Here is a 26,599-nt window from a genome sequence, read left to right as displayed (position 1 = left end):
AAGTTCACAATTATGGGGTCTGTCTTCCTTCAATACGTTAGGCACTTGGCAGTCCCTTTCTTTTATCTTTGTTGTAGAGATGAGGTTTTGCTATGTGACCCAGGCTGGCCTGGAACTCCTGGCCTCAAGTGATCCCCATCTCGGTCTCCCAAAGTACAAGGATTAGAGCTATCAGCCACCCTTCCCAGCCAACAGACCCTTTCAATCTAGAAAGTTCTGTCCTTCAACAGAAAATTTCTTTGAACTATGTCTTTGATGATTTTCTATCCTACCTTTTTTTTTCCTCATATTATTCTCATACTGGACCTTCTGGATGAATCCCCAGTATTCTTATCTTTACTCTCCTATTTCAACCTCTTTATTTTACTCCTTTTATTGTACTTTCTGGAATATTTCTTCAACTCCATTTTCTATAGTACTGGGTTTTTCCTTTCTACTACATTTAACCTCAACCATAAGCAAATAAATACCAAGCTAAAACAATGAGACTTTTTTTTTTTTGTCTGTCAGTTTTAGCCAATATAAAAAAGTTTCATAATACCTAATGTTGGCTAAATGTGGGAAAACAATCAATGAAGAACAACTATACAATATCTATCAAAATTCACAAAACATGTAAAACTCCTGACTCAGTAATTTTACCTCTAGGAATTTACCATGCATTTATACTTGTACAAATGTTCAAAAATATAGATATAAGCATTATTTGTTAATAGCAAAAAGAAAAAAAAATCTTATATCCAACAGGAAGCAATTGGTTATATAAACCATAATTATCCCTGAAATATGCAACAATTTCAAAAACAACACTGATCTAGATACGGTGACGTTAAATGACTTCCAAATGATTTAAGTGTGAAAAGCAAGATGGATACATAAGCCCAGCGCAGTGGCTCAAGCCTGTAATCCTGGCACTTTGGGAGGCCGAGACAGGCGTATCACGAGATCAGGAGATCAAGACCATCCTGGCTAACACGGTAAAACCCCCTCTCTACTAAAAAATACAAACAAAAAAAACCTAGCTGGGCGAAGTGACGGGCGCCTGTAGTCCCAGCTACTCGGGAGGCTGAGGCAGGAGAATGGCATGAACCTGGGAGGTGGAGCTTGCAGGGAGCTGAGATCTGGCCACTGCACTCCAACCTGGGCGAAAGAGGAAAGGCTCCGTCTCAAAAAAAAAAAAAAAAAAAAAAAAAAAGATGGGTACATAATTGTCTTCTGCTAGCCAGTAAGCATTTAATGTGATTCCTAAATCTTGGATGTTCTTTTTTTTTTGAATGGAGTTTCGCTCTTGTCGCCCAGCTGGAGTGCAATGGTGTGATCTTGGCTCACTGCAACCTCCGCCTCCGAGGTTCAAGCGATTCTCCTGCCTCAGCCTCCCGAGTAGCTGAGGGTTACAGGCACCTCCAACCACACTCGGCTAATATTTGTATTTTTAGTAGAGATGGTGTTTCACCATGTTGACCAGGCTGGTCTCGAACCGCTGACCTCAGGTGATCCACCTGCCTCAGTCTCCCAAAGTGCTGGGATTACAGACATGAGCCACCATGCCCAACTGATCCTGGATGTTCTTAAAAGTAGTAAATCTTTATTTTCTGAAAACTATTCTATAAAAGATTGACTACCTCTATTTCAGACTTTATTTGTTGTATTTCACACAAATACCACTCATAAAAATACTTAAAGATTTTAGGTAAATTATGTTATGCCAGATTTTTATTTTATTTTATTTTATATTTGAGACAGAGTTTCGCTCTTGTTGCCCAGGCTGGAGTGCAATGGCGTGACCTCAGCTCATCGTAACCGCTGCCTTTCAAGTTCAAGCGATTCTCCTGCCTCAGCCTCCTGAGTAGCTGGGATTACAGGCATGCGCCACCACTGGGCTAAATTTTGTATTTTTAGTAGAGATGGGGTCGAACAGGCTGGTGTTGAACTCCTGACCTCAGGTGATCTGCCTGCCTTGGCCTCCAAAAGTGCTGGGATTACAGGCATGAGCCACCGTGCCCAGCTTTATTTTCCTTTTTAAAGAGATGGTGTCTCACTATGTTGCCCAGGCTAGTCTTCAACTCCTGGCCTCAAGTGATCCTTCCACCTTAGCCTGCCAAAGTGCTGAATGAGCCTCTTATTTTCAGTAGTAGGCTAGGACTGCATTGTACTGGCTCAAGAGGATATATTGTTAAATACGTATTTAAGGATTTTGAGAGCTGGTTGTTAATTGGTAGCTAAAAATTGGCCATAGTGGGAGTATTCAAACCATGGAAATCTGTGAATACTACCAGTCAGGGTTTTTTTCCTTTTCCTTCTGGAAAACTGATTTAGTAGTACAATCATTACCCTTATTTATACATACGTGGGTTTAGTGAAATTATTTGGTTTCTGGAGATTCAGATCTATTTAACAATGAGTCATTTCAATCATAACCACGACATTCTTCATCTCATCTTCCATATTAGAAGTACTCTTGTCCAAGCCAATTGGATTATTTTTTAAGGTAGTAACAATCTATTCAAACATTAGCTTACCACTTATAACAGATATAAATTAATCCAAACTGATATACCTTTCTCCATTATATTCTTCTAGGGGAATTTCTTGAAAAGCATCCAAAGGAAACAAATGATGGTAAGACCGTGCCAAGTGGGGAGCAGACACCAAAGTAAGACCTAACACATGAAGCAGAGAGACATGTTGAGTAGCCCAAACCTCATGAAGACAACGGCTGAAAAGACAAAAGATGTAACTTTGGCAGAATATTTTCAGTTTCTTTTAGGATGGCAGTTATTCATTTTACCTGTGGCTATAACAGAAGATTGTAGGATGGAATCTTAGTTCTGTCACTAAGTGTGTAACCAACCTGTCTTGGTCTATTTGCTTACTTATAAATGAAATAAAATTAGACAATTCTATTAGTTCAATTATTCATTCTTGTATATATTTACTTTATAAAGGTAAGAGATGGAAAAATGTCTACTAGATCTACTGCACTGCCTTTAAAGAATATACTTTTTTCAGAAAGAGGATCAGAAAACTAGAATGCTACATTTATATCTGGAAGTGGAGTACTAGGCACTCAATTTAAAAAGTAATCTATTTTTCTTTGCACAGATTAATTCCAGAAACATAGGAATAACTTAATATTTACATTAATTTTAGCAGCAATACAGATAAGTCATTCAACATTTACTGAATAATGAATAGTTGGTTTCTTACCACAGATTTTACATTCAACAGGTAGCTCACAGTACTTTGCCCGACACTGTGGACAGAAATAGCCTCCTAATGTAAGTCCTGGCTCAGTATTGCCATCCAAATGCCTGTAGAGGGGGAAAAAAAGGTAATATATAAGACTCTGAAAAGTTAGAGCAGGAAAGCACATTATCTTGACCTTAAAATCTTGACACTATTTAAAAATCTATTTAAAAGTCTGTATTTTTGGTCGGGTGCAGTGGCTCACACCTGTAATCCCAGCACTTTGGGAGGCCAAGGCGGGTGGATCACCTGAGGTCAGGAGTTCAAGACCAGCCTGGCCAACATGGTGAAGCCCTGTCTCTACTAAAAAATACAAAAATTAGCTGGGCATCTGTAATCCCAGCTACTTGGGAGGCTGAAGCAGAATTGCTTGAACCCAGGAGGCAGAGGTTGCAGTGAGCTGAGATAGAACCACTGCACTCTAGCCTGGGTGACAAGAGTGAAACTCTATCTCAAAAAAAAAAAAAACAAAAGAAGTCTGTATTTTAAAAAAATTTATAACTTTTTGTAGAGATGGGGGTCTCACTATGTTGCTGGTCTTGAATTCCTAGCCTCAAATGATCCACCTGCCTCAGCTTCCCAAAGTGCTGGGATTATAGGTGTGAGATACCTGCCTGGGCTGAAAGTCTATTTTTAAATCTGTATGTCTTATAGCTCAATTATGCTACATTCATTTTTTTCCCTCTCTTCAGTTTTTTTTTTTTTTTTTTTTTTTCTGAGACAGAGTCTCACTCTATTGCCCAAGCTGAAGTACAGTGGCGCAATCTCAACTCACCGCCTCCACCGCCCAGGGTCAAGCAATTCTCGTGCTTGGCTTCCTGAGCAGCTGGGATTACAGGCACGTGCTACCACGCCCAGCTAATTTTTGTATTTTTATTAGAGATGGGGTTTCATCATGTTGGCCAGGCTGGTGTCAAACTCCTGGTCTCAAGTGATCTGCCTGCCTCGGCCTCCCAAAGTGCTGGAATTACAGATGTGAGCCACTACACCCAGCCCTTCATTTTTATTTTAAAGTTTCTATTACTATCTTTGAATTCACTAATTTTTTTCTTCTGTAGTGTCTAATCTGCTGTTAATCCCAGCCAATATATTTTTGATCTAAAACACTGTATTCTTCATCACTAGAAGTTTATTTGGGTCTTTTTTATACCTTCCATATCTCTTCTTACCATTCTCATGTTCTATAATATCCGGAACATACAGAGTACATTTATAATATAATTGTTGTCCTAACATCTTTACCTACTAATTTTTTTTTTTTTTTTAAGCCTGTCACCCAGGCGGGAGTGCAATGGCACGATCTCAGCTCACTGGCATCTCTAGCTCCTGGGTTCAAGTGTATCTTATACCTCAGCCTCCTGAGTAGCTGGGATTACAGGCGTGCGCCACCAGGCCTGGCTAATTTTTGTGTTTTTAGTAGAGATGGGTTTCACCATGTTGGCTATACTGATCTCGAACTCCTGGGCTCAAGTGATCCGCCCACCTGAGCCTCCCAAAGTGCTAGGATTACAGGCATGAGCTACTGCACCCAACCCTTTGTCTATTAATTCTACCAACTGGGTTATTTCTGGGTATGTTTCCATTCTGTGATTTTTCTCCATTTTATGGGTCATATTTTCCTTTGCATCCTTGGTAATTTCTGCCAGGGATTGTGAATTTTGCTTTGCCAGACATTGTGAATTTTGCTTTGTTTTGGGTGCTGGATTTTTTTTCTTTTTTTTTTTTTTTTGTATTCCCTTAAATATTTAAGGGTTTGTTTTAAAATATACTTCATTAACTTGGAAATAGTTTAATCTCTTCAAAACTTGCTTTTAAGCTTTGTTAGGCTGGTCCAGAACAGCTGTTAGTCTAGATTTTTCTCTCTTTTTTTTTTTTTTGCCTCTGGTTCCAGTTCTTGTGATAGAATTAATTTGATCCCATTACTGTGGACTCTATTCAATGCCTGTCATGTTAAGAGGTATTTCCATACAGACTGGTGAGAACATGAATGTTCTCTGTGTGAGCTCTGGGAATTGCTCTGTCTGCTGCTTTCCAGTAGTCTCCTCACACGAAAGTGCTGATCAACACTCAGCTGCTGACTCATGAGCAAGTCTCTGCAGCTCCCCAGAGAGTTCTCTCTGTGCAGCTCTTTTCTCTCCAGTACTCTGACCTGCAAAATTATCACCATCTCAGCCTCCTTGAAAGATGAACTTTGTTTCTTCAACTCAACATCTCCAGCCTCCATCTGCAGCCTGGGAATTCCATCCAGGCAGTAAGCTGGAGTGCTATTAGGGCCCATCTCATTTGTTTCCTTTTTGTCAGGGATCATTATTGCAAGGCTTGCTGTCCAATGTCTGAAAACCACTGTTTTATATATTTTGTCTACTTTTTTTGACAGGAGGGTAAATCTAGTCCCTGTTACACCTTTTTGGCTGGAGGCAGAAATCTTGTTTGTGATTTTTAAGAATTACTCTCTTAAATTTAATTTTGTTTTATAATTATGTAAAATACAAAGCTCTGAAGTTAAAACACGGTACAGTAATATTCTATGTAACATTTTGGTCAGTGATGGACCACACATATGACAGTGGTCCCATAAGATAATACCACATTTTAGTTGCACCTTTTCTGTGTTTAGTTACACAAACACTAAGTGTTACATTACAACTGCCTACATTATTCAGTACACAATATGCTGTACAGGTGTGCAGCCCAGGAGAAATAGGTTATACCATATAACTGTGATGTTAGTAGGCTACACTATCTAGGTTTGTGTAAGTAGACTCTGTGATGTTTGCACAATGATGGTATCACCTAATGACGCATTTCTCAGAACAGATCCCTATCATTAAGTGATGCATTCACAAAAGTCTAGGGTCTATCCCTTTGCTTTTCCCTACACACTCACTGAGGTAAACATTAAAAAAAAAAACTTCCCCCTCCACCCCTTTTAAGTTTTTATTATTTCCATACTACTGTTTTTATTATTAACATAAACAGGCAAATATATCCACTTACATCTCTACTTTCTTCTTAGGTGATCAGTAGCATACAAAAAATTCTCTCAAACTTACTATTTTATTTAGTAATATATCCTGAAGATCACTCCATACAAGTATACAGACATACTCTTCATTTCCTATCTTTTGAATTTATAACTTAAAAGAAGGAATTAAAAATGTAAAAACATTATCACTGATATTTTCAAGGTCTTTACTTACGCCATGCTGAAAGAGGGTTTTGCATCCTGGTCAGATAAAGAAGCAATGGTGTGCTGAGGAAATCCTTCATAGAAGAAAATGTATTACTTTCTTTTTCCAAGCAAACAGCAGAATTCTAGGACTAAGAACCTAAAGATGTTCTTATCAAAAAGCCAATGAAGTTGTACAAAATATCACTTTACCACCTTTCAGATAAGCTTATTATAGCATGATGAAACTAATTCCAAGCTACAAGAAAAAGTAGAGGAAACAGGGGTAAGACCTGTCTATATATATGACCTCAGATTCTGAAGTTCATATATATATTTTTCTTTTTCTTTTCTCTCTTTTTTTTTTTTTTGAGATGGAGTCTTGCTCTGTCACCCAGGCTGGGGTGCAGTGGCGTTATCTTGGCTCACTGCATCCTCCACCACCCGGGTTCAAGCGATTCTCCCACCTCAGCCTCCCAAGTAGCTGGGATTACAGGCATCCGCCACCATGCCCAGCTATATATTTTCTAACTTAATAATGATCAACACTACTTTTTAAAGAGGTTGTAATTTTTACATCATTTCTGATACAACTGAAGATATAGTACACCTTCATTTTATCTAAGTTTATACTTTTATGTTTAAAATTTTGAAATGCTCAAATATTTCATGTAATTTGTTTTCCATATATAATTTTAAATTCTGAAAACATGTTCAGGAAAAGCAGAAACCATTTTTAAAAAGAGATATTACATAAAAAATTTAAATGTATCTACGTATCAAAACAAATAAATAAAAGTAAAGGCAAATAACCAACAAGAAAAATATTTGCATCAGGTGACTAAGAAAAGGTTAATGCCGGGCGCAGTGGCTCAAGCCTGTAATCCCAGCACTTTGGGAGGCCGAGACGGGCGGATCACGAGGTCAGGAGATCAACACCATCCTGGCTAACACGGTGAAACCCCGTCTCTACTAAAAAATACAAAAAACTAGCCGGGCGAGGTGGCGGGCGCCTGTAGTCCCAGCTAATGTAGTCCCAGCTACTCAGGAGGCTGAGGCAGGAGAATGGCGTAAACCCGGGAGGCGGAGCTTGCAGTGAGCTGAGATCCGGCCACTGCACTCCAGCCTGGGCGACAGAGCGAGACTCCGTCTCAAAAAAAAAAAAAAAAGAAAACGTTAATATTCCTAAAGGACTCTAACAAATTATAAATTTAAATAACCTTAAAATGGAATAAGAATATATATCAGTAAATCAAAAAGATTAGCTAAATAAGATCTAAAATGTATTGAATGTTTACATCAAGCATTATTCTAAATGCACCATCTGTATTAACTCGATCCTTGCAACACACAATAAGGTAGTTAACTAACATCATTAAACACATGAGAAGACCGTGGAAAAGAGAGGTCGACTAGTAATACAAAAGGCCAAAAGTAGAAAAGCATCCTACTTCATTAACATTTAAAAATATATATATTAAATAAGGAGATTCTTTTTCTATTTAAAAGTTATACCTTTTTTCAATATAAATGTAATAAATCTTCATTGTAACATTTTTGTAAAATAGAAGAAAATAACATTTTAAAAAAGTGATCCAAGCCCGGGTGCAGTGGCTCACGCCTGTAATCCCAGCACTTTGGGAGGCTGAGGCGGGCGGATCACGAGGTCAGGAGTTCAAGACAAGCCTGGCCAACATGCTGAAACCCTGTCTCTACTAAAAATCCAAAAATTAGCTGGGTGTGGTGGTGCCCGCCTATAATCCCAGCTACTTGGGAGGCTGAGGCAGGATAATTACTTGAACCCAGGAAGCAGAGGTTGCAGTGAGTTGAGATCGCGCCACTGCACTTCAGCCTAGGCAATAGAGTGAGACTCTATCTCAAAAAAAAAAAAAAAAGAAAGAAAGAAAGAAAGAAAAAGTGATCAAAAACCAATAATTTCCCCTCCTTTGAGCAATTTGGTGTACTTCCCTGCAAGCTTTGTCTTTGCACAGTTTGTATTACACAGCTTTGATCATACAGTACAGATAATTTTGTAGCTTATTTTATTTTTATTTTTTTTTTAAGACAGTCTCGCTCTGCCACCCAGACTGGAGTGCAGTGGCGCAATCTCAGCTCATGGCAACCTCTGCCTCCTGAGTTCAAGCGATTCTCCTGCCTCAACCTCCTGAGTAGCTGGGATTACAGGCGTCTGCCACCATGCCCAGCCATTTTTTGTAATTTTTAGTAGAGACAGGGTTTTGCCATATTGGCTAGGGTGGTCTCAAACTCCTGACCTCAGGTGATCTGCTAGCCTCGGCCTCCCAAAGTGCTGGGATTACAGGCATGAGCCACCACGCCTGGCCTTTGCAGCTTATTTAAAACATTTCTTAATATAAGTATTTTTCTTTTTTGTTCTTTTCTTTTTTTTTTTTGAGACGGAGTCTTGCTCTGTCACCCAGGCTAGAGTGCAGTGGCGCGATCTTGCCTCATTGCCAGCTCTGCCTCCTGGGTTCACACCATTCTCCTGCCTCAGCCTCCCGAGTAGCTGGGACTACAGGCACCCGCCACCACACCCGGCTAAAAATACTCAGGTTGTGAGTATTTTTAGTATAGATGGAGTTTCACTGTGTTAGCCAGGATGGTCTTGATCTTCTGACCTCATGATTCGCCCACCTTGGCCTCCCAAAGTTCTGGGATTACAGGTGTGAGCCACCACGTCCAGCTTAATATAAGTATTTTTCTATAAACACAGTTTATACCTTTCTAGCCTTAAAAATAAAGAAAGCCAACAGTATTTTCTGGGTGACAGGACTACTGGTAGTTTTAATTTTTTTTTTTTTTTTTTTACTTCTCTGTACTTTCCAAAATTGCTTCAACAAGTATATTTTTTCTTTAAAAATTCTTAAATATTAAAATAGCTTGTGCAAACAAAAATAGAGAGCCTAGATATATATTTTTTAAAAACATAAAAACACTTACCCATACGAATAAGGGAGCATTCAGAACTTGAGCTAGCAGGAGGAGGACTAACATGATGTGTGAGCAACTCTTTGTAATGGCTTTCATCTAAAATAACATGGTATGTGCCTAACAAGATGAAAAGGAAAAAAAAAACAGCTTCATAGACATAACGAAGTATACGTTCTATGTAATTCTGTAAAAGTTTTATCATCTGAAAATGTACATTTTCAAAATAATGATTTCAGCTAAATTATCACTTCTAAAACCTTATTTAAATAATACATCTAAACCAACTTCTCTAGGAATAACTGTAATTACAATTGATTATTATTACTATTATTATTATTTTAACATATAAATAGAGACAGGTCTCACTATGTTAATCAGCCTGATCTCAAACTTCTGGCTTCAAGTGATTCTCCTGCCTTGGCCTACCAAAATGTTGGGCTTACAGGCAGAGCCATCATGCCTGGCCTGTAATTAGAATTTAATTAAAGACAAGTTATAAAATCTTTATAAAGAATTATATACAGTAAAATTTCCAGCTTTCCAAGAGTTATACTACTTCCTCTAAATATTGACATAAGTACTGAAAACTCTTTGCATTCTGAGATGATTTCTTACAGAATCAATGATATATTTAAGATGACTGCCCATATTTTAGACTACTTTTAGTAGCTCAGAACAGATTAAAACATCCTAATTAATAAATTATTTCCTACACAGTAATTATGAGCAAATATTAAAGAAATTATATATATACCACCAGTTTCACGAGCAAGTACAGTGCAAACGCGAACCTCTGCAGACAATCCAATAACAGATACTCTAATTTTAGCTGCCTTTAGGGTCTTCATAAAATCCAAGTCGATAGATAGTTTTAGGAAAGAAGAAAAACATTTAAGAATTAATGTATTTGAAATATAAAGAATGCTCTGAAAACTAGTAATAAATTCACTACATCTACCACAAAGATGAATTACACACACAAATATATATATATATAAAAACAAATTTGCTACAGAATTCTCTTTAGAGTTGTGACTTTGGTTTTGATTTTTCAGTCTACCTTGATTAGATCATAAATATTAGATGGATCACAAGTTGTAAGGCTGCTAAAGATGATTAGTACTTCTCGACTTGTATGTCCAGGCATGTGTCTTAAAAGAAAGATAAAATACACTCCAATTAGGTACAACAAATTACACTACCAAAAAATTTACCCAAAAAGAATAGTAAACATAGGAATACACATTTAGACTACAGAATACCTCATTTGTTTCAATAATGCAAGGAAAGGTTGTGAGTATATTTTAAACACTTCAATGTAAATTTTTCTAAAATGAACTACGCACTTCAAAAAATTGTTAATTGATTCATTTAATAAATACTGAGTACTCTCAAGTTCTGGGGATAGAGTGATAAACAAGACTGACAATGTTCCCGACATCATGAAGCTTACATTCCAGTGGCTTGTTTCATACAAAGTCTAAAGTATACACTAAGAAATACAACAATATATGGATAAACTTTAAAACGTGGCAATATCATATGGATCAGCTTTAAAGTATATAGATGTGGCTTCAAAATAGTAACACACACTTCTTTCTCGAAGACTATATAGTAGTCCCCTCTTATCTGCAGAGGATACATTCTAAGACCCCCAATGGATAACTGAAATCAAGGATAGTACTGAACCCTATATATACAGTCATCCTTCGGTATCCTTGGGGGATTGATTTCAGGACCTGCTATGGATACCAAAATCTGCAGACGCTCAAGTCCCAGATACAATATGGCATAGTATTTGCATATAACCTATACACATCCTCCCACATGTTTTAAGACATCTCTAGATTATTGATAATACCTAATACAATGTATACTATGTAAATAATTGTTATCCTCTTTTAGGAGATAATGACAAGAAAAAATGTCTATTTGTTCAGTACAGGTACAATTTTTTTCCAAATATTTTCGATGTGTGGTTGATTGAATTCACAGAAGCAGAACCCAGGATTCGGAGGGCTGACTATACCATGTTTTTCCCAATACAGGCATACCTTGGAGATACTGCAGGGGTGGTTCCAGACCACAGCAATAAAGCAAATATCACAATAAATATTTGCAATACAGCAAGTCACATGAACTTTCAGGTTTCCTAATGTATATAAAAGTTCTGTTTACAGCCGGGGGTGGTGGCTCACACCTGTAATCCCAGCACTCTGGGAGGCTGAAGCAGGTGGATCACGAGGTCAGGAGATCGAGACCATCCTGGTAACATGGTGAAACCCCGTCTACACTAAAAATACAAAAAAATTAGCCGGGCGTGGTGGCGGGCGCCTGTAGTCCCAGCTGCTCAGGAGGCTAAGGCAGGAGAATGGTGTGAACCCGGAAGGCGGAGCTTACAGTGAGCCGAGATCGTGCCACTGCACTCCAGCCTGGGTGACAGAATGAGACTCCATCTCAAAAAAAAAAAAAAAAAGTTCTGTTTACACTATGCTGTAGTCTAATAAGTGTGCAACAGCATTATATCTTAAACAAAAAAGTACACACCTTAATGAAAAATACTGCTAAAAATCAACAGAGCTGTCAGTGAATAATATCTTTTTGTTGATGGAGAGTCTTGCCTTGATGTTGATGGCCACTGACTGATCAGAGTGGTGCCTTCTGAAAGGTGAGGTGGCTATGGCAATTTCTTAAAATAAGACAAAGTAGTTTGCTACATGGGTCAACCGTTCCTTTTATGAAAGGAATGCAAATGCTGTTTGATAGCATTTTATTCACAGTATTACCTCTTTCAAAATGGGAGTCATTCCTTTGAAACCCCACTGATGCTTTATCAACTAAGTTTATAGGGTATTTTTTTTTTTTTGAGACTGATTCTTGCTCTGTCACCCAGGCTGGAGGGCAGTGGTACAATCTTGGCTCACTGCAACCTTCACCTCCTGGGTTCAAACAATTCTCCTGCCTTAGCCTCCCCAGTAGCTGGGATTACAGGCATGCGCTACCATGTCCAGATACTTTTTGTATTTTTAGTGAAGACAGGGTTTTACCATGTTGGCTAGACTAGTCTTGAACTCCTGACCTCAAGTGATCCACCCGCCTTGGCCTCCCAATGTGCTGGGATTACAGGCATGAGCCACCACACCCAGCCAGTGTGGATATTTTGAACTCCTTCCATGAATGGCATTTAGAATGGTGAATTCTTTCCAGAAGGTTTTCAGTGTACTTTGCCCAGATCCATCTATGGCAGTCACAGCCTTATGATATGTATTTCTTAAATAATCAAGATGTGAAAGTTCAAACTATTCCTTTATCCAAGGGTTGCAGAATGAGTGCTATGTTAGTAGACGTGAAAATAACATTAATCTCCTTGTACATCTCAATTAGAGCTCTTGGGTGACTGGGTGCACTGTCAGTGAGCAGTAATATTTTGAAATAAATCTTTTTTCTGAGATAGATCTCAACAATGGGCTTACAATATTCAGTAAGCCATGCTGTAACAGATGTGCTGTCATCCGGACTTTGTTATTCCATTTGCAGAGCACAGACTGAATAGATTTAGCATAATTCTTAAGGACTCTAGGATTTTCAGAATGGTAACAAACATTAGTGCCAACATCAAGTCACCAGCTGTATTAGCCCCTAACAAGAGAGGAAGCCTATCCCATGAAGCTCTGAAACCAAGCATTCACTTCTTCTAGCTATGAAAATCCTAGATGGCACCTTCTTCCAACAGAGGGCTGTTTCATCTACATTGAAAATAAGAGGCCAGGTGCAGTGGCTCACGCTTGTAATCCCAGTATTTTGGGAGGCAGAGGCAGGAGGACTGCTTGAGTCCAGGAGTTCAAGACCAGCCTGGGCAATGTGGCGAAACCCTACCTCTACAAAAACAACAACAACAAAAAATACAAAAATTAGCTGGATGTGGTGGCACATGTCTGTAGTCCCTCCTACTTGGGGGGCTGGGAGAATAGCTTGAGCCTGGGAGTTTGAGGCTGCAGTGATCCATTACTGCACCACTGCACTCTAGCCTGGGTGACAGAGCGAGACCCTGTCTCAAAAACAAACCAACAAAAGAAAAGAAAAAGAAAATTTAATATTTAGTGTAGTCAGCTTCATCAATTATTTTAGCTAGATCTTCTGGATAACTTGCTGCAGCTTCTACATCAGTACCTCTGCTGCTTCCCCCTAAAATTTTTTTGAGACGGAGTTTCGCTCTGTCAGCCCAGGCTAGAGTGCAGTGGCCGGATCTCAGCTCACTGCAAGCTCACCCCGGTTTATCAGCCATTCTTCTGCCTCAGCCTCCCAGAAGCTGAGACCACAGGTCAAACCACCGGCCTCGCTAGTTTTTGTATTTTTTAGTAGAGACGTGGTTTCACCGTGTTAGCTAGGATGGTCTCATCTCCTGACCTCGCGTGATCCAATTCGCCTCAGCCTCCCAAAGTGCTGCTGGGATTACAGGCTTGAGCCACCACTGCCTTTTTGAGACGGAGTCTCTCATGCATCGCCACAAAGTGTGCAATGGCACGATCTCAGCTCACTGCAACCTCCGCCTCCTGGGTTCATGCAATTCTCCTGCCTCAGCCTCCTGAATAGCTGGGATTATAGGTGCACACCACCACGTCTGGCTAATTTTTGTATTTTAGTGTAGAGACAGGGTTTCACTATGTTGGCCAGACTGGTCTTGAACTCCTGACCTCATGATCCGCCCGCCTCGGCCTCCCAAAGTGCTGGGATTACAGGCCTGAGCCACTGTGCCTGGCCCCTCTTGCACTTTGGTTTTGGAGATAGCTTCTTTCATTAACCTCATGAGCTCAGCTCTGTTAGCTTCAAACTTTTCTTCCGCAGCTTCCTCACTGCTCTCAGCCTTCATAGAATTGAAGAGAATTAGAGTCGTGCTCTGGATTAGGATTTGACTTAAAGGACTGTTATGGCTACTTTAATCTTCTATCCAGACCATTAAAACTTTCTCCATATCAGCAATAAAGCTGTTTCACTTTCTTATCATTCATGTGTCCACTGAAGCAGCACTTTGAATTTCCATTATGTTTTTCTTTTTTTGAGACAGAATCTTGCTCTATCATACAAGCTGGAGTGCAGTAGCACAATCATAGCTCACTGCAGCCTCAAACTACTGGGCTCAGTCTCCCGAGAAGTTAGGGACTACAGGTGCTCGCCACTGTGCCTGGCTATTTTTTTTTTTTTTTTTTTTGGTAGAGATGGGGGTCTTGCTGTGTTACCAGGGCTGGTCTCAAACTCATGGCCTCAGGTAATCCTCCCATCTCAACCTCCCAAAGTATTGCAGTTACAGGTAAGAGCCACCAGGCCCAGCCAAGCACTTTTAATTTCCTTCAAGAACTTTACCTTTACATTCACAATTTGACTAAGTGTTTAGCACAAGAGACCTAGCTTTCAGCCTGTCTTGCATTTTGACATACCTTCCTCACTAAGCTCAATCATTTCTAGCTTTTGATTTAAAGTGAGACATGCGACTCTTCCTTTCTCTTGAACAATCAGAGGCCACTGTAGGGTTGTGATTGGTGTAATTTGAGTATTTTTTTTGTCTTAGGAGATGGGGGGCCCGAACAGAGGGAGAAAGACTGGAAAACAGCCAGTTGGTGAAGCAGTCAGAACACACATAATACTTATCAATTAAGTCTGTTGTCTTATATGGGCCCAGTTTGTGGTGCCCTAAAATAATTACAATAGTAACATCAAAGATCACTGATCACAGATCACCATAACAGATATAACAATAATTTACAAAGCTTGAAATATTGCAAGAACTACCAAGTGTGATATAGAGGCATGAAGTGAGCACATGCTGTTAAAAAAAATGGCACCAACAGACTTGCTCAACACAGAGTTGCCATAAACTGTCAGCTTGTTAAAAAAAAAAAAAAGTTATCTGAAAAGTGTAATAAAAGTGCAACAAAATGAGGTATGCCTGTACATACACACCTATGATCAAGTTTAATGTATAAAAATTAGGCACAGTAAGAGATTAACAATAATAACTAATAATAGAACAATTATAACAATGTGCTGGCATCACTACTCCTGCACTTTGTGGTCATTATTAAGTAAAATGACACAAACACTGCAATAGTTTTGACAGTCAATAACAGTTAATCTGATGACTTAGGCCATTACATGGGTGGGCAGCATATACTGTGTGGATCTACAGGACCAAGGGATGATTCACATCCTGGGCAGGACAGAGAAGGAAGGTGTAGGATTTCATCACGCTTCCCAGAATGGCATACAACTTAAATCTTATGAATTATTTATTACTGAAATTTTCAGTTTAACATTTTTCAGACCAAGAATAACTAAAACTGGAAAGTGAAACTGCAGATAAGGGGAGATTACTGTAAACCTCATAGTAATTCGGTCATAATAATCACGAACATTAATCTTGTATACCATTTAATTAAAACGATAGCTTGTAGAGTTTTAAGTTGTGGTGACCAGTTTTCACCTATACTAAATAGATGTTTCTATGCTTTCTGCAGCAATTTTATCAGTTAGTTATAGCTTTCCTGCTTATGTTTTCATTGTAATCTTCTCAGCTCTCACTAGACCCTGCTACTGTACTTACCTCTATTACATGTGTTACCTCCTTCTCATCCACTTCAGAACTAGAAAAATATCTATTATGTAAAGTTATAAAGTCTGAGCCAGGGCAGACTATCCAGAGATAAAATATGTAAGCTTTAGGGAGGCTGAGGTGAGCGGATCGCTTCAGGCCAGGAGTTCAAGACCAGCCTGGCTAACATGGTGAAACCCCATCTGTACTAAAAATACAAAAATTGGCTGGGCATGGTGGCATACACCTGTAATCCCAGCTACTAGGGAGGCTGAGGCACAAGAATCACTTGAACCCAGAAGGCGGAGGTTGTAGTGAGCTGAGATCATGCCACTGCACTCCAGCCTGGGTGACAGAGCAAAACTCTGTCTCGAGGAAAAAAAAAATATATATATATATATAAGCTTTAACTATACCAAGTATTTCCTTTCGGGTCTTGGCTCTATTCCACATAGCTGAACTTGCCATATCTATTAATTTACAGATATATGAGGTTGGTGCAGAAGGAATTGTGGTTTTGGCCATTATTTTCAAAATAAATTAATAAATGTTAATAAAGGTACAACCAACCTACAATTATTATACTACATTAAATCTCATTTTAATAAAATATTTTTTACCAATATATTTCTTTTGTACTATTGATATTGCCAACAGTTTTAAATTATATTTTTATAAAACCTTTAACAATATCCTACTAAAATGTAAAATAGAAATTACTAGCCAACACCACACTAAACATCATAAATGACATTACATACTTTTCGTACTTAACAATTTTGTTATAGCTGTGTTTATGGGCCCCATATTAACACATCATTTCAACTTAACTCATTTAAAAAACTTCTAATTCAATTATACATAAGGTATAATACTAACTTTAGAGTTTGCATAGCCATGCTTAGGGAATTATAAAGAGATGGCTCTCCATGGCAGGTCATATCCACAGCTTTCTTCAAAGATGTTATATGTTTTCTTGGGTTTCCTAAAATAGAAATAAGATCTTTCAATAAAATCCTATATATTTAAAAAGTTTCTTTCTCTCAAAATTTACATATCTAAGATGTTAAAGAACAGAATCCTTTCAATTTGCATTTCTGCTGGAATTTTATCTCAAATATTTTGTAAATAGTCTCACTTCATACTGAAAAACATAATACAAATAATCTCCTTATAGACTAGCATACATATTTTAAAATAATATTAACCTAGAGTGCATTTTTTTACTCTTAATATTTCCACATTTCATCATTTTTAAGATGAATACATTTTCACATTTTAACATCTCTGAAATCAGCATGTGTTTAATAATCACTGGTAGCCAGCAGCACTTGTAACACAGTCTTTGCCTGCTCATATGTGAACCTACAAATAGGTCTTCACATATTGTTGCTTCAATTGCATTATGTACATTGTCCTCTTCATGGTGAGTTTAACTGCCATTTAAAATGTTTTTAAGGCCGGGCGCGGTGGCTCACGCCTGTAACCCCAGCACTTTGGGAGGCCATGGCATGCAGATAACCTGAGGTCAGGAGTTCAAGACGCACCTGGCCAACATGGTGTAAACCCCATCTGTAGTAAAAATGCAAAAATTAGCTGGGTATAGTGGCACACACCTGTAATCCCAGCCACTAGGGAGGCTGAGGCACAAGAATCGCTTGAACCCAGAAGGTGGAGGTTGCAGTGAGCTGAGATCACACCACTGCACTCCAGCCTGGGCAACAACAGCAAAACTCCATCTCAAAAAACAAACAATAAAATGTTTTTAGAAAGGCTGTTAATACAAAAGGCTATATTTTTATGTAGAAAGGTGTGGAACATAGCAGTGAGGCATAAATTTATTATTAATGAAGCAAATATTGGTGGAAGAATGCATGCAATCCCGTATTTTTCTTGAGGGAAGAAATCAAGAGCTTTACAAGACCTAAGAAAGGAATAGTTCCACAAATAGACAAAGCTGTGTTATCTTCTCTTACCAAATAGCATCTGAAAATATTGTCTATCTTACGCCAAGCAATTCAAATGCAGGGGGGAGAAGTTGCCAAATCCTTTTATTTCTTTTTAATATAAAAATTTTTTATAGACAGGATCTGGCACTGTTGCCCAGGCTGGAGTGCAATGGGGCAATCTCGGCTCACTGCAACCTCTACCTCCCAGGCTCGAACCATCCTCCCACCTCAACCTCCCAAGTAGTTGGGACTACAGGTGCCCAGCACCACACTCAGCTAAATTTTTTTTTATATTTTTGGTAGAGACAGGGTTTCGCCATGTTGTCCGGGCTAGTCTTGAATTCCTGGATTCAAGCAATCCTCCGGTCTCAGCCTCTCAAAGTGCTGGGAGTACAGGTGTAAGCCGCCACGCCCAGCCCCCAAAGTGACAGACATGTCAAATTACCAAGAAGCTAGTATAGCCAACTCATATATCATTTGATATTGTGTCAAAGTTTAACTACTATGACTTTTCCTTCTTAATGGCTTATAAAAGTATACTGTAATTGATGGAATCTGAGTTTCAATGAAATATAGTATTCCGTAAACATTTTCCATTTCAGCACTGTCTTCGTATCAAATCATTAAATTGATTTTGTCATAAAATATAATCCATCAAAGTATACTTTTAAACATTTAATTTTTAATCTGTCACTATTACACATAATGTTACAAAGAGTATTTTTGTAGAGTGATCATTCTCCTTCCATAACATTTCCTAAATATAATTTCAGGAACAATTTTTATGCTGTTCTAAAAAATGCTGAACTAATTTATAAGACTATCAGCACTATAAATAACAGTTTCTCTGTGGTTCCACAAGCAACATATTGCTTTTGAAACTTAATTTTGCTCATTTAAAATATATTAAAAAATAAAATATTATGGAATTGGGTGGAGTGTTTTTGGATTACTAGTTTCCCTTATTTAATTTCTGGGGTTTTTTTCTGTGTGAATCATGTCTTGTCTATTCATCAACTTGGGAGCTCCCTTGAGTTTTTATTCATCTGAGTAAGTTTTAAAATATTAACTATTTGTAATATTTAATATTTACTGCAAGTATTTTAGATTCATAAATTTTAGAGATGAAAAGTACCTCACTAAGCAGACCAAATCCCTCACTTCATAAGTGAGAAAATTAATCTAAATCTAAACAAGTGAAATGACTTGCCCAAAGACATATGCCTACTTAACTGCAGGACCAGCAGCACCCAAACCTAGATCTCCTGGCTCTCTATCCACTTCTCTTCCTACCCTACAAAATTATTTTTAATCTCCCACTGTGTTATGGGTATAGGAAAAAAGCATACCACAATAGTGTCAGTGTGGTTTACAGCAGTGGTCTGACTGGAGGAAAAAAGGTGGCTTCAAGAGGCCTGTCAGAATCTCCAGAGTATTTTTCATCTTTACGTATATGACTTTACTAACATCCATAGAAAACCGTTGGGGCTGAACACAGTGGCTCACGCTTGTAATCCCAGCACTTTGGGAGGCTGAGGTGGGTGGATCACCTGAGGTCAGGAGTTTGAGATCAGCCTGGCCAGCATGGTGAAATTCTGTCTCTACTAAAAATAAAAAAATCAGCCAGGCCTGGCAGTGCACACCTGTAATCCCAGCTACTCGGGAGCAGGAGGCAGGAGGATCACTTGAATCCGGGAGGCGGAGGTTGCAGTGAGCCAAGATAGCGCCACTGCACTCCAGCCTGGCAACAGAGTGAGAGACTCCTTCTAAGAAAGACAGAAAGACAGACGAAAGACAGAAAGAAAGAAAGACAGAAAGAAAGAAAGAAAACTGCTGGTAATTTGGGGTGGGTAAAGTGAGAGGAAAGTATTGACCCTATAGCCCTACCTTGGAGCAACCATCTTCTTCCACTACATAATAATCCTGCTTAGTTCATATGGTGCTGACCCTACTTCTATCCTCCTCTGGGCATTGGCAGGCAATCGAAGCATACAAACAAAATACTTCATTCACTGGCCACTTTGTTCGTGGATGGGCAAATCGTAAGTCAGGCCAATCAGAGTTCTCCCAAGACGTGTGCTGAAGCTATAGGCTACGGGTATAATGTAGACTGGGACAATTAAGAGACATCTTTTCAACTTCCAGAAAATCTATCCGAGAATGAAGCCCGACAAAGCCAGGACCCCAACATACACAGCAGCTATATATGGAATTGGCCCACCTTTGAATATAGCCAAAAATGTTCTTCTGCACCTAAGCTAGCGTGACATTCTTTTGGTTACTCACAACTGAGTTTCTTGGATCACTCCAAGCCAATGTACATTTCACTCCTCGCCAATGTACATTTCACTCCTCACTGCATTTAATGAAAAACTACTAATGAAGAAAGTATGTCATTTCCCTTATGTGTGTTGGCAAGGATAAAAGGTTGAGAACCAGATTTAAGGGATAGCGTGTTTCACAGAAAATAAAATAGAATCAGTGATGCAAATTTGTAACAGCATATATACCAAAGCAAATTTAAAAATGCCATTACTACGTTTTGCAACTAAAATTCAGTTAGGTATGTCATGGAAGCAGAAAAATTGATTCATTAGCAATAGCTACAGTTTAATTTTTATACTTTTTCCCTTTTAAATTAGATGCTTAACTTTTTAAGAATTTAAGATTAACTGGATTTTATAAATAATTACAATAACTGTATTTTAATATTTTCAGGATAAGGCCGGGCGCGGTGGCCCAAGCCTGTAATCCTAGTGCTTTGAGAGGCCGAGGCGGGCTGATCACAAGGTCAAGAGATCAAGACCATCCTGGCCAACATAGTGAAACCCCATATCTATTAAAATACAAAAAATTAGCAGGGTGTGGTGGTGGGCACCTGTTGTTCCAGCTACTCAGGAGGCTGAGGCAGGGAATCCCTTGAACCCATGAGGCAGACTTTGCAGTGACCCGAAATCACGCTACTGCACTCCAGCCTGGTGACAGAGCAAGACTCCGTCTCCAAAAAAAAAAAAAAACAAAAAGAAAGAAAAAAAAAATTTCAGGATAAGCACATATAGATTTTAAATAAAAACATTTACATTCAATGTAATTATTATTTGCCACTATGAAGAACTCAATTTAGAATAGTTAACATTGTATCCTAAGAATATAATGGTGGGGGAAATGTTATTAAATTGTTTCCCCTAGAGAAGACAGAGGAACCCTTCACGTTACTTATTAAGCAGACATACAAACAGGGCTACGAGGTTGGGTAAATAAAGCAAAGTCCTTGAGTCATGTAAAGGTAATTTTATGCATACCTGAGAGTTCAGTCAATTTTTCAGCTCTTTTACTCTTAGTCACAATTATTCCAATCTTGAAATAAAAACAAAAATTATTATTAATCTAACAAGTTATTTCTTCCCATTAAGAATATATATAACTATTCCTGTAGATCATATTGGGGCAGAAAAAAAATAATTTACATAGCTAAAATAAACTAGTAATTACAAAAGAAAGAAGCAACAGGTGAGAAACTTTTTCTCATGGTGTTTTTGGCAAATAAATTTAGCTATGAGTTCACCATACATTGTTTAACTTTTAGAGTTATTATGCTTTTCATTTTTAAGTATACCGGAAACTGGTTAAACAATTTGGGTAATTCACAAAATACATGTCCAATTTTTAAAAATAAATTACATTTGGAAGCAAAACATGAATCTAATTCTGAATTCTATAATTTATATACGTACCTGACTAATAGGATTTTGATCAAAATACTCCTCTACAAAGTATTCCAACAACTGTTTAAATAAAAAAAGACATACTAGATAAAGGCAAAATAACAATCATAAAGAACATGTCCAAGTGATGTTTCAAGCATCACTTCTTATGACTTTTAAACTTACAGATTTTCAAAAAATTTTAAGTAATAAAAATATTAAACAGTAAAAACCTTAATTTGAAATGGTGGGTAATGAGATAGGTTTGAGCTAGGTTTTAAAAGATGGAACCATTTGGATGTGTCAGAAAAAATTTCAACGAGGAAAAGATCCAATGAAGAGAGACGGGAGAATGAGCAGAATTGAGAATAGGTTTTGATAAATTAGGAATAATATGAACATATTTGTAATCTGAGGAGACAGATTTAAGTAAGGCAAAGGAGAATGAAGATTCAATAAAGAAAAGGGATAACTGACAAACCAAGATCCTGACGTGGGGTGGGAGGATAGAAATTAAAAACACAAATAATTAGCTATGTTGGTTTAAAATTTCCCTAAATGACCTGGCAGTACTTCTACTTAGCTATCATTAGTACTAACTAAAAATACAAGGCAAAAAATAAAAAATATTGCATTCTTTAAAAATATCCTTTAGAATCCAGTGTTCTTCCCCACTTTCTTAGTAGAAGTTTAAGTGATTTTGGTATAAATTTAAATGATTTAGTATAAATTTAAATTTTACCTTTAAAGTACACGTCAGTCTATTAGGCTTTAAATCTTGGTCTTCCATTGTTCTTGATCCATCTACTACCACATAAAGGTGGCGCATCTACCAGAAAAAAGAAAGGGCCAATTTCAAGTACTTGTTTTGTTTTGTAGAAACTGGGTCTCACTCTGTTGCCCATGTTGGTCTCAAACTCCTGGGCTCAAGCAATCCTCCTGCCTTGGCCTCCCAAAGTGCTGGGATTATAGGCATGAGCCACTGTGCCCAGCCTCAAGTGCCATTTTGATTAGTAAAAATAGCATTTAATAATTTCATATTCTATGCATATATTTTTAATGTATTCTTTTAAAAACTTTGTTATTTCGCTATTGTTTTTTCTAGCAAGTCAGAATATTTCTCTAACCTAAACTAGTTCTGTACTAGTAAAAAATAATGACATACCATTCCAAGTCGAACTTGTCCATGGTGCTCAAATACTCTGTTAAAATTATACAAACATTTTAATGGAATTCAATATACTATCCCCCCCAACACACGAAAAAAATACAACTTTCCAATTGACCTGCTTTCTCTTTTTTTCTAATTCTGATTAAGAATGTCATAATGTGCATTTTTAGTGGAGTAAATAATTAACTTATGGAATACAATACACATAATTCTAGGTATTGTAGATAGTCTCTAAAGACCATTTCCTGCTGAGGCAAGGGTAGGTGGTTAGTTCTTTCCCCATAGTCAGAAGGCAATAGGTCAGTTTCCCTGAAACACAGCTGAAGTGAAGTACTGAGGAGTGTTTATAGATAGAAAGGCTTAAAATGAATATATTTTACCTTTTTAACATACGTAGGAAGATTACATACCTTTTTCTCTTTGCCTTGAATAGAATGTCTTCTATTGTAGCTTTAAGTGATCCAGATTCATCTTCTTTAAGAATCTCCCTATAAGTCATAATTATTTGTTTGAAAAGACAAGCTAAAATGATTACTAGCCCAAATAAAATGAAAATATACGTCCACACAAAGATTTGCATGTGAGTGTTCATGGCTGCATTTACCTAACAGCCAAAAACCGTAAAGAACCTAAATATCCACAGACTAGTGAATGGATAAACAATAATGTGGCATAACCATAGACGGGAATACTATTCAGCAATAAAAAAGGAATGAAGTATCAATACACGCTGCAACATGGATGAGAAATAAGTGAAAGCCAGCCACAGTAGACCACCATGCTATAATAAGTCATGCATTGCTTACTGACAGGGATACGTTCTGAGAAATGCATTGTTAGGTGATTTCATTATTGTGTGAATATCACAGGGTATACTTACACAAACCTAGATGGTATAGCCTACCCCACGCCTAGGTTACGAACCTGTACAGCATGTTACTATACTGAATATATTAAAGACAACTGTAACACAATGGTCAGTATTTGTGTATCTAAACACACATAGAAAAGGTATAGTAAAAACACAGTATTATAATATTATGGGACCACTGTCATATATATATACAGTCTATCTTTGACCAAAACATCATTATGCGGCGCATGATTGCATATGATCACATTTTTGTGAAACGTCCAGAAAAGGTTAAAATTTAGAGACAAAAAGTAGACTAATGATTGCCTACAGGTGGAATTAAATCAAGATTAAATTAATTGTAAATGGACATGAAGGATCTTACTGGAGTGGTTACAATGTTCTAAAACTGGTTTATGATAATGGCTGCACAGCTCAGTAAAGTATTAATAAAAAATCACTGAATTGTACATTGGAAATGAGTGAATTTTAACAATGTAAAATATACTTTAATAAAGTTGTAAAAAAAAAAAAAAAGACAATGTCTAAAAGAAAAGACAGGGCAATAATGCTCTCCTTACCATGTTCTTTCATAGCCTCCTTCCCATCGCTTAGTTCTTTCAGGTTCTTCATCCATTTTTTCAAAACTGTATTTTATTATTCAGTAATCTGTAAAAATCATTAGAATGTAAGTTATCTAAAGATGTTTGTTACAAAATGCATCCAATTAAATTTGAAAATTAGACACATATATAAAGTAAAAAAAATTGAATGCCAGGTCATCTTATTCTTTGTATTTTACTCAATAATTGTCATTAAAAATCTTCATAGAACTCCATTTTTCATTTTCAAGAAATAATATGAACATGTATACACAAACTTGGTACTAATAAAAATAAACATCTTTTTACGATTTGTAAAAGAACAAAAATGCTTTATAGATGTGTCACATGACAAAACTGCTTTATAGATGCTTTATAGATGCGTCACATGACACATGACTGTAGAATTGTGAGGAGTCAGTATGGGTATAAACTATTACAGCTGAGTGACATGTGATTCATTGTAATATCTCTTTTTGTGTATGTCTGAATTTTCTCATAATCAAAAGTTTTAAAATCACATTTATTATTTATAAATGGGTAAATGCTATGGCTCATAATTCAAAAAAAAGGACACAAAATTAAACATAGTTCTTTGAGACATCTCCAAACTGCTTTCCACAGTGGCTGAACTAATCTACATTCCTACCAATAGTGGATAAGCATTCCCTTTTCTCCACAACCTTGCCAACATCTGTTATTTTTTGACTTTTTAATAATATCCATTCTGATGGGTGGTGAGATGGTTCCGTGGTTTTGATTTACATTGTGGTTTTGGTTTGCATTTCTCTAATGATCAGTGATGTTGAACATTTTTTCATATATTTATTGGACACATGTATGTCGACCCAACAATCCCAATACTGGGTATATACCCAAAGGAAAATAAAATCATTCTACCAAAAGTATACATGCACTCATGTTAATCACAGCACTATCCAAAATAGCAAAGACACTGAATCAACTTAGATGCTCATCAGTGGTGCACTAGATAAAGAAAATGTGGTACCTAATATATCATGGAATACTAGCAGCCAAAAAAAAAACAACAAAAAAACCCCACAATGAAATCCTGTCTTTTGCAGCAACATGGATACAGCTGGAGGCCATTATCCTCATTGAATTAACAGGAACAGAGTCCCAACGCAGTGGCTCACGCCTGTAATCCTAGCACTTGGGAGGCCGAGGCAAGTGGATCACCTGAGGTCAGGAGTTCGAAATCAGCCTGGCCAACATGGTGAAACCCTGTCTCTACTAAAACTACAAAAAAATTAGCCAGGCGTGGTGGCGAGCACCTGTAATCCCATCTACTTGGGAGGCTAAGGCAGGAGAATCGCTTGAACCTGGAAGGCAGAGAGGCTGCAGTGAGCCGAGATCGTGCCACTGCACTCTGGCCTAAAAAAAACAGGAACAGAAAACCAAATACAGCATGTTCTCATTTACAAGTGGGAGCAAAACACTGAGTACACATGGACATAACGATGAGAACAGACATTGGAGACTACTAGACGACGAAGAATGAGAGAGAGTGAGGGTTGAAAAACTGCCTATTAAGTACTATGTTTACTACCAGGGTGATGGGATCATTTGTACACCAAACCTCAACAACAAGCAATTTATCCATGTAACAAACATGCACATGTACTCCCTGAAAATAAAAGTCGAAAACAAAACAAAACAACAAACACAGGCCAGGCCCAGGTGCGGTGGCTCCATCCCTGTAATCCCTGCACTTTGAGAGGCCAAGGTGCGGATCACCTGAGGTCAGGAGTTCAAGACCAGCCAGGCCAACATGGCAATACCCGTCTCTACTAAAAATACATAAATTAGTTGGGCATGGTGGCGGGTGCCTGTAATCCCAACTACTAGGGAGGCTGAGGCAGGAGAATTGCTTGAACCTGGAGGGCAGAAGTTGCAGTGAGTCACAAAAAACAAAAACAAAAACAAAACCAGGCCGGGTATGCTGGCTCACACCTGTAATTCCAGCACTTTGGGAGACTGAGGCAGGTGATCACTTGAGGTCAGGAATTCAAAAATTAGCTAGGAGGTTGGTAGGGACGGGTGCCTGCAATCCCAGCTACTGGGGAGGCTGAGACAGGACTGCTTGAACCCAGGAGGCACGGAGGCTGCAGTGAGCCAAGATCATGTCACTGCACTCCAGCCTGGGCAACAGAGTGAGACCCTGCCTCAAAAAGAAAGAAAAGAAAGGAAAGAAAGAGAGAGAGAGAGAGAAACAGGCACGGTGGCTCATGCTTGTAATCCCAGCACGTTGGGAGGCCGAGGCCAGCAGATCATTTGAGGTCAGGAGTTCGAGACCAGGCTGGCCAACATAGTGAAACCCCATCTCTACTAGAAATACAAAAATTAGCA

The 26,599-nt window shown here is 38.0% G+C and overlaps 1 protein-coding gene across 5 annotated transcripts in view; it reads right to left on the bottom strand.

Moving 5' to 3' along the window:
• Positions 1 to 26,599, bottom strand: part of GTF2H2 (general transcription factor IIH subunit 2) — a 33,770-nt gene that overhangs the window by 4,534 nt on the left and 2,637 nt on the right. For 3 of the 5 annotated variants that reach the window (XM_009208582.3, XM_009208581.3, XM_003899775.4), the window contains exons 2-14: positions 24,209 to 24,296; positions 23,185 to 23,262; positions 22,769 to 22,805; positions 22,346 to 22,432; positions 21,634 to 21,684; positions 21,202 to 21,256; positions 16,830 to 16,935; positions 10,425 to 10,515; positions 10,119 to 10,206; positions 9,374 to 9,481; positions 6,447 to 6,510; positions 3,208 to 3,311; positions 2,558 to 2,660 (exon numbers count right to left, since the gene is read on the bottom strand). In XM_009208582.3, the coding sequence (XP_009206846.1) occupies positions 2,558 to 2,660; positions 3,208 to 3,311; positions 6,447 to 6,510; positions 9,374 to 9,481; positions 10,119 to 10,206; positions 10,425 to 10,515; positions 16,830 to 16,935; positions 21,202 to 21,256; positions 21,634 to 21,684; positions 22,346 to 22,432; positions 22,769 to 22,805; positions 23,185 to 23,262; positions 24,209 to 24,264 (1,028 nt within the window). In that variant the 5' untranslated portion in view covers positions 24,265 to 24,296. The remainder of the gene's footprint in view (positions 1 to 2,557; positions 2,661 to 3,207; positions 3,312 to 6,446; positions 6,511 to 9,373; positions 9,482 to 10,118; positions 10,207 to 10,424; positions 10,516 to 16,829; positions 16,936 to 21,201; positions 21,257 to 21,633; positions 21,685 to 22,345; positions 22,433 to 22,768; positions 22,806 to 23,184; positions 23,263 to 24,208; positions 24,297 to 26,599) is intronic. The other 2 variants (XM_009208583.2, XM_009208584.2) reach the window with 1 other exon arrangement.

Source organism: Papio anubis, chromosome 5 (assembly GCF_008728515.1).
Source record: "Papio anubis isolate 15944 chromosome 5, Panubis1.0, whole genome shotgun sequence".
NCBI classification, from domain to species: domain Eukaryota; kingdom Metazoa; phylum Chordata; class Mammalia; order Primates; family Cercopithecidae; genus Papio; species Papio anubis.
This window is presented reverse-complemented; position numbering and strand designations above follow the sequence as displayed.